The sequence below is a fragment of the Tursiops truncatus genome, chromosome X, assembly GCF_011762595.2.
Source record: "Tursiops truncatus isolate mTurTru1 chromosome X, mTurTru1.mat.Y, whole genome shotgun sequence".
Classification (NCBI taxonomy): domain Eukaryota; kingdom Metazoa; phylum Chordata; class Mammalia; order Artiodactyla; family Delphinidae; genus Tursiops; species Tursiops truncatus.
This window is the reverse complement of record NC_047055.1, coordinates 43,996,655-44,010,714: the sequence shown is the minus strand read 5'-3', so window position 1 is coordinate 44,010,714 and position 14,060 is coordinate 43,996,655. Positions and strand designations below refer to the sequence as shown.

At 42.5% G+C, this 14,060-nt stretch overlaps 1 protein-coding gene across 21 annotated transcripts in view; it reads right to left on the bottom strand.

Moving 5' to 3' along the window:
- SYTL4 (synaptotagmin like 4) overlaps positions 1 to 14,060 on the bottom strand; it is a 203,744-nt gene that overhangs the window by 33,664 nt on the left and 156,020 nt on the right. For 17 of the 21 annotated variants that reach the window (XM_073799499.1, XM_073799502.1, XM_073799489.1 and 14 more), the window contains 7 exons: positions 13,338 to 13,516; positions 12,942 to 13,044; positions 12,251 to 12,412; positions 8,287 to 8,395; positions 6,336 to 6,435; positions 5,369 to 5,577; positions 1,665 to 3,332 (listed from right to left, as the gene is read on the bottom strand). In XM_073799499.1, coding sequence (XP_073655600.1) covers positions 3,184 to 3,332; positions 5,369 to 5,577; positions 6,336 to 6,435; positions 8,287 to 8,395; positions 12,251 to 12,412; positions 12,942 to 13,044; positions 13,338 to 13,516 — 1,011 coding nt within the window. In that variant the 3' untranslated portion in view covers positions 1,665 to 3,183. Of the gene's footprint in view, positions 1 to 1,664; positions 3,333 to 5,368; positions 6,253 to 6,335; positions 6,436 to 8,286; positions 8,396 to 12,250; positions 12,413 to 12,941; positions 13,045 to 13,337; positions 13,517 to 14,060 lie in introns of those variants that run through there. The other 4 variants (XM_073799506.1, XM_073799503.1, XM_073799505.1 and 1 more) reach the window with 4 other exon arrangements.

The window sequence follows — 14,060 nt, the reverse complement described above, 5'->3', positions numbered from 1 at the left end:
AAGCAGAGTGATGGGATGGAAATCGAGAGCCCAGGACCGGTGGGGTAGTAGTGAGTCACAGAGAAGCTGTTATACTGGGCGGTTAGTGGAAATCTCATTTGTAAAATGCAAAATTAAAAGGCAGTTTCTGGGTGGAATGGGACATGGAGGAAATGATCAAACTTGGAGCACAAAGGTCCCTTCTCCCACTTCCCTCCAGAGAAATACAGGAGCTCTGAAAGGCAGGAAGCAAGTTATGGGCAGAAGGCAAAATACAATGAGTTAATGTGGGAAATCTCCAATCAGACAGGGTCTGTGGTTCCAGAGGCAAAGATTGCACATCAGGCAAAATGAATGCCCTTCCTTGTCTTTATCACTAACACTTCATGTGGCAAGCCAGGGCACACCAGAGGGTCAAAGGCCCAAGTGATAACACGAGGAGGCCCACTGCCTCTCAAGCAGAGTTCCCACCTGGGCCTGACTCTTGCATATAAATGCTCCTCTAGCTTAAAAAAAATGAGAAGCTTTTGTTTTGTTTCATTTTATTGAGTAGTCAAGACAAATCAATCTTGCTTTCTTTCGGTCAAGTTTTACGGCTATGAGTAAAGTCAGGATTATGAGTCAGGAAATCCCAACTCCTAAAACAGAGGAAGGAGACAGCAGTGGGATCAGTCTGACAGCCAGACCCAAAGGGGCTAGCCCAACCCGACCCTGTACTACTTGTTTCTGTGTTTCTCTCTGCTCCTTCATGCCCCGAACGCTCCTCCGTTCCCCCTCCTTCCCTTCCCCTGCCCCCTCCCCCCATACAAGCTATTCCGTCAGTCAGCTGACTAGGTAACATCCAAAGCATTTTGATTGTCCTACCCCGTAAATGAAACTTATTTCTTTGAGATATTTTAGAAGAGAAGAGTCACCCCTTTCTTTGAATCTTGGCCCATGCCTCACAGGAGACAGCATGGTCCTGTAGAGTCAGACCTTGATTCACTTCCCAACTTTATGCATGATAGTGGGCTTGACTTTCCTCACCTGTAAAAAGGCAAGGTTTCCTATTTCATAAGGTGCTTGGAGAAATGAAGGAAATAATATATGCCTAGCAGAAAGCTTTGTACACAAAAGGCATTCAATATATTTTAATACCCTTTTATACAAGAGGTCAAAAATCAGTTGGGCTCTACCTAGAAACCCAGAGCCTTATTTCTGAGATGGGTTACTTGGTATCTGGGTTATTTATCTCTCAAAACTGAATAGTGGTAGTAGGAGTGAAGGAAAAGGCCCTACCTCCTAGAGAAGGTGAAGGATCCAGAAAGAAACAGCAGGGGATGTCTTCCCTTCCCTGTGCACTTTTCTCTCCTTCCTGCAGTTGCAGAGGTGGGATGGGGGTGGCTACAAAGGTAAAGGAGGAGTTTCCCTTGGTACTTTAGAGAGAGAAAGAAAAGTGTTAGCACTTTTAAGATGGGTTCTCATTCTCTCCCTCAATACCAAACACAGAGGTCAATGGATCAGAGCTCGGCAGAGCTATCAGGCACCAATGTGGGGACAGGGAAATTTTCTTCAAGTGAGCACAGTATGGTTAGGGAAGGGCATTTGTCACTTTGGTTCTTATCCTTCAAGCCACATGAAAAGCAACAACAGGAAGTCAGGACATCAGAGACGAAAGCATCTATAAGACTAACAAATGCAAACGCTTGACAAGGAAGAAAGCTTTATTGAAGCACACACACATTTCGGGGGGTGGAGAACAAAGGAGCAAGTGACAGTCCAGGATCCCAAGTTATGCCTTCCATTACAATATCAATCCACACCGAATAAACCTTTTTAAAACACTCTTCCGTTCACTTCACACGTACAACAGAAACTGCAGTGGCCACCTTCAATCCAGTAGCCTTATAGGAGAGTCCGCTAGCAGTCAACTCTACTGAAAGGGATTTCTTCTCCGGTACAGACTCCTTTTACAAATGACTTTGTGAAGATAAAACTGTGAGAATAAGAAGGTCAGTTTGGGAGAGCGAGTTTCAGAAAATGAACGTTAGATCGCTAGACCCTTCTTAGAAAGGTCTCAACCCACCACACCCAGGTTACATCTAGGTCAACTTTAGGAAACAAGAGAAAAAATAGGAACTGAAACCACTTCAAGAAGGAAGTCAGAAAACCTGGGAGATTCTCTGAACACACTCTCTTGGACACTAACAGTGCCCAGCCTGGAGAAACACTGGACTGGTTTAGACCATACGTGGCCATTCTGGCTGACATAACAGTATGTAGACCCTATTCTTGGTGGTAACATATGGCGAACACAAACGCTAAGAAAAGTGTGGTACGTGAGAGTGAAGATGTCTTGTCTTTCATTAGAGAAATTAGGAGCTCTTTAACAACTGCTGTTTCAGTTTAAAATGCAAAGAATTCAGCATGGGCTGGGAGACACTCAGTCACTGGTCCTCAGGGACCACTGAGAAGCCCTTACTGGGCATGCCCATGACCCAGTCCAAAGGCCATTATCTAATTAAAGTGCTCTTCTAAAGCAACTCTGTTATAAGGGTTCCCCAAAGGTCTAGGGAAGGTTTTCAGAACTGGAAGCAACTTAGGCATTTTCTTAGCATTTCCAAGAAAAGCATTCGACCCAAGCAAGGTGGAAACTGCTACCAACAAGAAGAGTTAAAAGCCAAGTTCCAGAAATGTGTCAAGGTAGAAATGGAGTTAAAAGCATAAATTGGAGAAGGAAGGATGGACCTACTCACCTCTCTCCCATCTTCTGTCTTCCACCCCATCTTCTGTAACCCACCCCTGCTTCCCGGAGCCTTGGCCTCAGACCAGGCACACCTTGAAACACAGACCAGTATGAGTGCCAAAGGCAGCCGGGGCTTCCTGGGGAAGGAAGAACCAGGATAGCAAGACAGGTGATAAAAAGTTGTTTTAAAAGATAAGTTAATTAAATCTCATAAAGATATAAGAAACATGGACTCTGAAAATATATAGTAGTTTATGCACAAATAAAAACATTTTGAAGAGACGCTTATTTTCGAGCCTGCTTTAAAAAGGGATAGTCTACATCACTCTAGCATAATGAGATTTGTAGAAATACACGTTTACACACACACACACACACATACACACATACACACACACTAAATTATACATCTTCACCCTTGGTTTCTTTGCTTCCTCTGACTTGCCCTAGACAAGGTTGGACCTGCAGAGGATAGGGGCTCACAAGCCCAGCTTCTGCTTGGCCATCGAGGAACGGAGCTGCAGAGTCCCTTCCGCCCAAGACCCTGGGTACTGTCGCATCTTCTGCCATAGGCTTACTTCTTCCCCAGTCGAGTCCATCCAGTCCACCACTTCCCCATTACTGATCCCTAAGGAGAAACACCAGAGGAGGCTGAACAGGGACCCCATTCCTCAGCCTACTGAGAAATATGGGTTATGCATTAAGGGTAGCACCCCATAAAAGACAGTGCGCTATGAAGATGGGCTGATGGGGACAGCGGTCTGAGAATGGCTCCCTGTTGATTTTGCACAGCTATTTCTGTGCTCTTGAGACTCCGTCAAGAGACTTAAAGTTGATGAAATGAGACTCGAAACAGCACACGGTAGCTCGAGACTTCTTATTCTAAGGCTGTTACAGCTATAGCCCTTCTGTTATTGCCAACTTGACAAGGGAAGGGAGGGGACGGGAGGGGAGGGGAGGGGAGGGAGGGAGGAAGAGAGGGGGGAGAGGGAGGAAGAGAGGGGGGAGAGGGAGGAAGAGAGGGGGGAGAGGGAGGAAGGAAAGAGGGAAGAAAGGAGGGAGGGAGGGAGGGAGGGAGGGAGGGAGGGAGGGAGGAAGGAAGGAAGGAAGGAAGGAAGCTGAACACCTTTATTTTCTGGCTGTAGACTCCAGGCTTGAAGTTCAGATCATATGGGGCCTCATTTCTATTCTCTTGTATATTCATTCATTCAACAAAGATTTATCAAGTGCCTACTGTGTACCAAGTACTCTTCTAGGCTCTGGAGATACAGTAGTAAATAAAGCAGAAAAAGTCCTGCCCGCAGGCAGCTTACATTTGAATATAGAAGACAGAAAATACACAAGTAAATCAACAAGAGTATTCCAGATAGTGAGGTAAGTGTCATGAAGCAAATAAACAGGGTGACTTGTAGTACCTAGATCAAGGCCTCGCTTAGATTAAGTGATCTGAGGGCCCCTCTGAGAAGGAGACATATAGTCAGGAGCTGAAGGACTGGAAGGAACCAGCCTTCCCAGACAGAGGGAGCACTAATTGCAGAGGTTATGAAGTGGGGAGAAGCTTGGTATACTTGGAGAAAAGAAAGCAAGTCATTGTGTTTGGAGCATAGTGAGCAAGTAGTACTATATGATGGATCATAAAGGAACAGAGGGTCTAGACACAGGGGCCTATTGGCATGGTGAGAACTTTGGATTGCTTTCTAAGTGCAGTAGGAGCCCCTGAAGTGTTTGAAGTAGGGGACTGACATGAACTGGCTTACATGTGTAAGAACATCATTCTAGATGCTTTGTGTTAAATGCTTTGTATGAATTATTAATATACAAGTAATATTTACAGCCACAGGAATGCAGAGACTGTAGAGAAAGAAAGGAGAATTCAAGACTAAGCCTTGAGAGCACCAATATTTAGAGTTTGGGTAGAGAATGAGGATGTCCCAAAGAAAAGTGTGGTGTCAAGAGAAGCAAAGTATTTCAAGAAAAAGGGAGTGATCAGCTAATGCTAAATAGCATGAAAATTCTAGGATGATGAAAACAAAATTTTGGCATAAGCAGTTACTCAGTGGAATGGTGGGACAGAAGTCAGATCACAGTGGATTGAAGACTAAAGGAGAGCTGAGGCCATGGAAACCACTCTTTAAGAAATCAGAGGGGAGACGTGGGGTCAAGGGAAGGTTTGTTTCTGTTTATTAAGACTGGAAATACCAGAGTATATGTACTTTCTCCTCCAATAGGGAGGTAGAGAGAATAAAACTGATCAGATAGGATAGATAGGAGATTCCAGAAGTAAGGTCACTGAGAAGGAGAGGGTGTGATCTAGAACACTTGGAAAGAGCTTGGCCCTTGCTAGGAAGGACCCCTCTTTCATGTAACAGGATGGAAGGTGGAAATCAGAGGTACAGATATATGTAGGTTTTTATATGTTTTTGGTGGGAAGATGATGGCATTCCTGGAAATCAGGGTCCCATTTACCTGTACACATGAAAGTGCAGGAGCTCAGCCTCCCCTCAGCCCTGCACATAATAGGTCCTCAGTAAACACTGGCTGAATGTTAACTGAAAGAAGACAACTCCTGACATAGTGGAGCTGTGTAGGGAGGGTGATGGGTCTATTCAGAATGAAATATCTAAGAGGCCTTGAAGACAGTGAGGGTGGGGGAGAGGTTCTCACCAGTGCCAACACCCAGCCTGACCCCGCCCAGGAAGTCATTGCTGGCCAGGGGCTCCCGGTCCCACACAGTCAGTTCCAGGCACATGTGTTGGAGATCTTCCAGTCTCACACCATTGTAGACAAATGTATGGTTGTAGTGGGGATTCAGGGTCTTCTTCATCACAGGAGTTTTACGCTTACTGGCCTTGTTCCTCATGGGAAGGAGGTATCTGGCAGAGGGTGCGGAGGAATCAACAACCTACTCAAACCTGGCAATATCTATCTAAATTTCCCTTTCCCCTCCCACAGGTCTAGCCCAGGAAGTTGAGTCAACACTCAGATCCGAGGACACACTCTCCCTCCTCTGAATCTGCTGAAGCATAGTTCCTACCACCTCCACTAGATCATTCACCCGATTCAATTCCTTTTACCTGGAGAGAAAATTAATACAATATTATTAGGGAGCTATTGTCTATATGCCATCAAAAATAGGTTTTGAATATTTGGTTCCACTTCTATTGGGAAAAGTCCTGTTTAATAAAAACAACAGTAATAAGCATAGGCACAGCCAGACATGATTTGCTAGAGAACTTAAGTCAGTAGGTTGAGCTGTAACTTGGGGAAAGCTGCCATTGCTTAAATATTGTGGGGAACAAAGTCCTGAGTCCCCAGGTCTTGACAGTCAGGGAACACAGATTTTTATTCAGGATTAATTAAGAGCATAAATCTATAACAAAGGAAAAGTCAGACCTAACTGTCTACCACCCTCCTTTTTGGAAATCAACACTACAGCCCAGCCCAAACTGAGCTCAGACCAGTGGAAACGTGGTAGCGGAGGTTGTGCCATTACCTAATTTCAGGAACAAGTTGGTTGCTGGAGGTGGCAGGACACACAGGGATAATATCTACAGAGAAAGGTTAAATTGGGTTCCTCTCTTAACTCTCATGTCCTGAAACTGGTTAGTTTGGTGCTGGTCCAGGGACTCACCCCTTCACAAAGCTGTCTGAAGTCCCTCCTGATTTGGCAGCTGTCAGATTCTTGGCTTCTTTGATCCATACCTGGAGCTCTCCCCCTTCCCCACCTGTACCTGGAAGGGATGTCAGACATAGCAAGTGAGTTCTGACACCTCCACATTTCTCTCAAGCTTTATCTACATAGCACTTCCTCTCCTTGTTCCTGAAGACAGCAACTTCCATGATAAGTGGACCACACCTGTCTTGTATTCTCAGTGCCTAGCACAGCGCCTAACAGCGAGAAATAGGTGCTCAAGTCATAACAATAGCAACAAAGGCTTATTGAAAACTGGCTATGTGCCTGATTCAACATTAAGCATTTATTCCTCAAAACAACCATATGAGATATATACCATCATTCTCCTCATTTTACAGATGAGAAAATTGAGGCATAGAGAAATAAAGTTTCCTGATGTTTGCTGAATGATTGAAAAAAGGGAACTCCACCACTTGTGTTCTGGATCCCATCCCCATGTCAACAAGACTCATCAGGCATCATCAATTTCAACCCCCACCTCCCATTTTTAATATCTCATTCTCTACTGGTCCCATCCTCTCAGTCTAAATATATGCTAATCTCACCTCTGGCTTTAAAAAATCCTTTTAAAAGTAAATTTCCCTTCAACCTTATCTCCTATTCAAGCTGTCCTCCCTGGCTCTCCTTTCTTTCACCATCAATTATCCTGGAAAAAAAGAGTCCACACTCACTGCCTCTACTTCTTTGCCTCATTCACTCAACCTAGTTTCTAGTGAAATCTGGCATCTGCTTCCACTGATCCACTGAAAATGTAATCTAATGCCGATAAGCTGTGTCTTCTCATTGGGCCCGACATGCCAGTGGTATTTCAATACTGTTGACAACACCCGCTCCCTTCTTCAAGCTCTCTCCCGGCATTGCTCTCCCCTGATAAGCCTCCACCTCACTGGCTTCTCTTCCCATCTTCATTCTCTAAAGTGTTCCCTCTGGTTCTATCCTTGCCTCTCTTCTCTAGCTATCCTGCACACCCTCCTTGGGAATCTCACTGACTTCCCCAAATCCTATAGATTAGACTTTGCTGCAGGTAACTTTTTAAGAACTTGGCTTCCCATTGCCAAAGTGTCAAGTTCAACTCCTTACCATTACATTCATGGCCCTTTTCAGCTAGGCTGCAGCCTCATCAACAATTCCAGCCCTACTTCCACATCTATATACCATAATTCTAGCCCCACTCAACTAAGAAGTTCACTGCCTCACACTTACATACAACCCCCCATTTACCATGCCTTTTTCAAACCTTTGCTCATGCTATCTCCTCTTCTGGAAATGCTCTTCTCACCCCATCCTCTTCTTTTTCTTCCTGGTAAAGTCTTAAGTCCAGTATCATCATTACTTCCTCTTTAAAATTCTCCCAAATATAACCAGACAGAATTCATCACTGCCTTATCTGTGTTCTTTTAGCAGATGACTATATTACTTTCTAAAATAAACTGTGCAAGGGAGGGCAAATATAGTATCTTATTCACCTACATATCCACAGTCACTATGCCTGGTGTGTTGATTTACTCTTCCTCAGCCTTCAACTTCCTGTCCCTTATACTTATACACCACCCTTTCCAACCACCCTCTCTCAGTCCTGAAGCTTCTGTTCTGTTCTGACCTCTTAGTAGCCTGTCAGAGCTGGACCAAGACCAAGTTAGTTTAATGGCATCAAAAACAAAACAAAACAACAACATAAAAACAAAAAAGGGAATCCAACTCTTAAGGCATTCCCTTCTGGTTGAAAAACAGAAATGGCTTACTTAGTAAAGGAATCTTCCCTAGAAAATGATCCAGTGTGCATCGTAATCTGGTCTCTCCAATAGTGCTAGCCACTAGCCAGCACCACCTCGCACAGATCTTGTGCAGAAAACTAAGAGCTAAATCCAGGGCCCCAAAGAAAACTCACTCTTCTTCCGGTCACCTCCAACAGGGAGTTTGGAGGCTGGGATGTATTTCAGTGATACCACCAACTCGCCTTTGTGTGACGGCAAGCCAGTCGAGGACTCAGCACTGATCTGAAACACAGGGAAACCCAATAGGTCAAGCTGGGCGGTTCAGGAGTTGTTGAGACCTCTCGCTGAGGAGATTCTAAAATTACCCCCAAGAACAGTTTCACAGCGTAAAAGGATCCTTCTCCTTATGAATACCATCCACGATCCCTAGGCCATGGCAGCCACAGGATTCTAAGGCAGTTTCTTCCGAAGGAGCTGAGGAAGAACTAACAAAGAGTCTTCCGCAATGCCTACTATTTTGCTACTTTGGGGATACCATTACTAGATTCCAAATACCCTCAAAGGTCTGCCAGCAAAGTTGCCATACAAACTGACAGGGGACTGACACCATGACAAAGAATCTTGCTACCAACATTGTTAGTGATAGCCCCAAAGTGGAAACAACCTAAATGTCAATCAATACAGGAAAGGTTAAATGAGTGATTTTAATGCCATTGTATGGCATATGGTGTGCAATCATCAAAAAGGATGCAGTGAATCTCTACACACTGACATATAGAAAGATATCCAAGATGTACTGTTAAGTCAACAGGGCAAGATGCAGAAAAAGCATCCCACTTATATTAAAATACATTCATATTTGTATATGTAAATATATATGTATGTAAATAATGATTATTATCATTATCACTCATATAGTACTTACTATGTGCCAGGTACTGTTATAGTATTTTAATTATATCATTTTGTTTAATCCTCAAGATAGTCCCTATGACATGAGTACAATTATCCCCATTTTACAGATTATGAAACAGAGGAACAGAGAAGTTAAGTAACTTGCCCAAGGTCACCCAGTAATTGGCAGAGCCAGGATTCAAATTCAGACAGACTGGTCCCAGAATCCATGGTTTTAAGCACTATACTACACTGCATAGAAAAACCCAGAAGCATACAGACATAACACCTGTATCTTCTAAGGAGGGGAGTAGAATGGGGAAAGGAAAGAGGGCTTTCACTTTTTACTCTGTCTATATCGATAGTGTCTTTTTAATGAGAATGGCATGTATCACTTGTATGATTTTCAAAGATAAAAAGTCTTTTTTAAAAGAGAGCTTGCAAAGATTTGAGGGCTAGGTGAAACTCTGTTACAAGGATTTGAATATGCCACAATTTTTAATTTTACATTTGTTTAGGTTACTTTTGATTAATGACTGCATCTACCACTAGAATCTAAATGCCAGGAGGACAGGAATCAAGCCTTTTTGTTGTTGTTCATCCTAGTATGCCCAACACTTAGCAATGTACCTGGCACATAGTAGATGCTCCACAAATATTTCCTGAATGAATGCAAGAGTGAATGAGTGGATATGTGGGATGAGCAGCAAGTGGCCGTGGGCAGCAGGACTGCTTCACTCTACTGGCTCTCTCAGCATGGCTCTGTCCCTTATGCCTTGGTACCCAGAGCATGAGCTGGTGCAGATCAGAGGTGCTCTTTCACTGCCCGTGTTCACTGGGGCTCCTCTAACCTAAGGCCTCAACTCTGAGCATGGCAATGCAAGGAAGGTATAATCCCCACTGGTTTGGAAAAATGTACCACATACCCAGAATGCACAGAAGTGTAGTGTATGGGAGAGACACAGAAGAACAGGGAGGTGGATGCCAGGAAGAGAAAACTGAATGGGAGCAAACGGATCACTAGGGCAAAAAAAGAAAAATCAGAGACAATAAATGTAGAATGTTTTCAGTTAAAATAGATATGTAGTACTGGAGTGGTCTTTTTGTTGTTTATAAAATGTCTACACAATTTATTAGTCTCTAGATTGTGAACTTTAGTGGACTCTGAAAAGTTGGAGTTTAGCCTTAGCTGGAAATTGGCATAATTGGCGTATTTGTTTCAGTAGCATATTTTCATTCTGGCTCAAAATAATTGCAAAGAGCAAACAGCTCCATTTTAGTGCAGGTTTTTCTTTTTATGTAAGACATTTTTTTATTGGCAGTAGCTCATGATGGCTTACAGTGACATTTCCAATATAATTATATCAACTGTAGGCCCCAGAGAGAATATCTTATATGCCAAATGCTTCAGAAATTCTAAATTTCTAATAATATGCTATAGTTTGGTGATAACTGCTTTCCTAGGGACATTTTTAATATTGTTACTATTTTTTGGAGGGAAGTAGCTATCAAAATACTGGATGTACATTTCCTTTGACTCAGCAATTTTACCACCAGAAACTTCTCCTACAGTTACACTCACAAAAGAGGATCAAGATATATTATAGCATAGTTTTAATAGCAAAAAAAGAGGCAAACAATTTAAATACCCATTGGTGGGGGGATTGTAAATAAATTATAATATAGGTACATGAAGAATACTATCCAGCAGTTAAAATGAGATAAATCTGTAAGTGATGGCATAGAAAAATGTCCATGGTAAATGACACATTGTTAAATGAAAAGTCAAGATATATATACACAATGATAAGAGCCCATTTGTGTAAAAAGGAAAAATGTAAATCCATATGTATATATATCTGTGCTGCTTAATACAAAATTTCTATAAAGATATCCAAGTAGTTGATAACAGTAGTATTTCTATGGAATGGAAATAACCTATTTTTCTTTTTATACACTTCCATGTTGTTTTAATTTTGAATCGTGCACATAAATCTTTTTATTCTTAATGTTCTTGATAAGCAATATACGTAGACCTGATAAAAAGTTCAAATGTTATAAAAGGGCATATAGAGAAAACTAAACCTTCCCACCTCAGTCTCTCTTCCTAGAGGCAGTCACTACTACTAGTTTCATGTCCATCTTTCCAAAGGCATTCTATGTAACATGTACTATTTTTAGCATTGAAAATGCTAGTGTAAAAAAAGTTTTACAGAAGAACCTTGCCATTGAACAGTTCTGATAATCAAGAAGTCCTAACTCTGTTTTAGCATTTCATCTTAACCAGAGTGACAGTAACCTATTGAATGTCTTTTATGTGCCAGGCACTGATTGGTATTCTGTATATGATCCTGCAGAAGAACAATATTATTATCATTTCCACTTTATAGGTGAAGGAACTAAGGCCCACCGAAGTTAGGTGACTTACCTAAGTTATCTTTTTCTTTTATTTCTTAAATATTTATTTATTTATTTAGGCTGCACTGGATCTTAGTTGTGGCACTTGGGATCTTCACTGAGGCATGTGGGATCTTTTAGTTGCGGCATGTGGGATCTTTTAGTTGTGACATGCAGGCTCATTGTTGCGGCATGTGGACTCTCAGTTGCAGCAGGTAACCTCTTAGTTGCGGCATGCATGTGGGATCTAGTTCCCCGACCAGGATCGAACCCAGGCCCCATGAATTGGGAGCGTGGAGTCTTACCCACTGGACCACCAGGGAAGTCCTGTAAGTTACCTTTAATTTAGGTGATTTACCTAGCTGGTAAATCACAGGGCCTGGATTCAAATCCAGGTCTGCACTCAGATCCCAGGTACTATTATGCACACTGCCACACTCTCACCCGAGATGCCATCTCCAAAGTAAAACTGTCCCTGGCTTGTGTGACCAAGAGCACAGCAATTGCAACTCCGTGAATTGCTTTACTTCCCACTTCTTTAGTGAAAAGGGTAGTTTGGAAAACCAGTGCAGATTAGGATACACCCAAAAAGTTAGCTTGGAGAAGAGGTACAAGTTAGGATGTTAGGATACGCCCAGACTCTGGAAGATCAGGAGGCAAAGCTTGGCACACATAAGAAAGACTTCAAAGGAAAACCATGGCATCTGAAATTACTGTTAAACTCAGTATCCCCAGCAGGGTGTGCTAGAACTCCACAGACTGCATTCAAAACTGTCCCAGCAGAAGTCACTGCAGGCAATTCTACCTCAGATCCAAACTCTGTAAGGAGTTGTTAAAGCAGACTACCTTTCCATGTAAAGGTAGGCAATGATCCAGTTTCTTATCAAGCTTCCAGGAATCCATCTGGACCTCTGCCTCTCCAAGGAAAGTGTTTCTGCCAAAACGACCATGATGCCAAACCGAGAACTGCAAAGTCCTCTGGGACAGGAGAGATTCTGGGATCTCATACTGTGAAAGGAAAGAAGAAGCCCAAGATGATTAGTTCACGGTAATTCCTCAGAAAAAGATTACTCCAAAATCTGAGCAACCATGCTCAAAGTCCATAGTCTTGAATATCAAATCACTTTAGTCCCTAAGCACTTTGAGTTTCCTCCCTCAAAGCCTCCACTTACCCCGTTTCACAAAAACCTACCATATTCCATTGGAGGACCTGGAATATTAATTTTTCCTTCAGTGGGGGAGAGAACACTGGAATATTCAAAAAGAACTGCCAGGGAGACTCCTGATCGCAAATGACTCTTTAAAATGAGATTTGTGGCCATGTGGACCTCCAACTTCACAATAATCCAAGAAAGTCAGATCAGCTTTGCTCTCTTCTCTGGGAGGTCAGGACATGAACAGATGCCCATAGTATATCCTCAAACACAGACATGGCCACTGAAAACCATGTCGACCACCCACATAGCAGAGGAATAGCTACAGCTTAGCACACAAGACAGATCAAATTCTCATACCCTCTCGGGCTCTAGATACTTACTTTGAGGATCTCATCATATAGCGGATTAATGGTGTCCCGCTTGATGCTGGTTTTTCTTTTTCCTTGGCGGGATTTGTCAGGCAAAAGATAAGTCTTCACATATCTAAAAACCAAGGAGAATACTGAGTAATTTGCTGTCTTTTTGGAAGCGCATTCCTTATTTTCTTCCTCTCCATATACATATGCCATGATGAAATGAAAATGTTACATCGAGTCCTCTTAGACCTGCCATTCTTGCATTTTCCCAATCCTGGTCCTTTTCCCACATCTCCCCTAAGCACTCTCAATCACACCTCCCTGTCTGCCTAGGAAGTGAGAGCCTCGATTCAAGGGTGCCCAGAGAGATGCTGGGGTCTGATCATCTCCAAGCACCGCGCAGGGTCCAGAAGCACTCACGGGTTCGAGCGCTTCTTGGCTTCGTCAGCATAGGCCAGATGGTGGCACTCCTTCACGTGAATGACCAGAGCCTGTGTTTGCTGCTCATACTTCAGGGAAAAGGAAATCTTGCCAGTCACAAAGATGTTCCCGAAATCGCCAGCTTCGCTATAAATGCTCATCATGCTGCCAATCGTACTCTGAAGATAAAGCACCCACATGGCAGATGGTAACTAGACTTACCATGGTGATGGTTTTGAAATTTACATAAATATCGAATCATTATGTTGTGTAACAGGAACTAACATAGTGTTGTAGGTCAATTATACTTCAAACACAAACAAACAAACAAAACTCAGAAAAAGAGATCAGATTTGTGGTTATAAGAGGCAAGGGGTCAGGGGAGAAGGAATTGTATGAAAGTGGTCAAAAGGTATGAACTTCCAGTTATAGGATAAATAAGTACTAGGGATATAATGCGTAACATGATAAATATAATTATCACTGCTGTGTGTTATATATGGAAGTTGTTAAGAGAGTAAATACTAAGAGTCCTCAACACAAGGAAAAAAATTTTTTCTATTTCTTTAATTTTGTATCTATATAAGATGATGGATGTTCACTAAACTTATTGCAGTAACCTTTTCATGATATATGTAAGTCAAATCATTATGCTGTATACCTTAAACTTACACAGTGCTTTATGTCAGTTATATCTCAATAAAACTGGAAGAAAAGAACAAA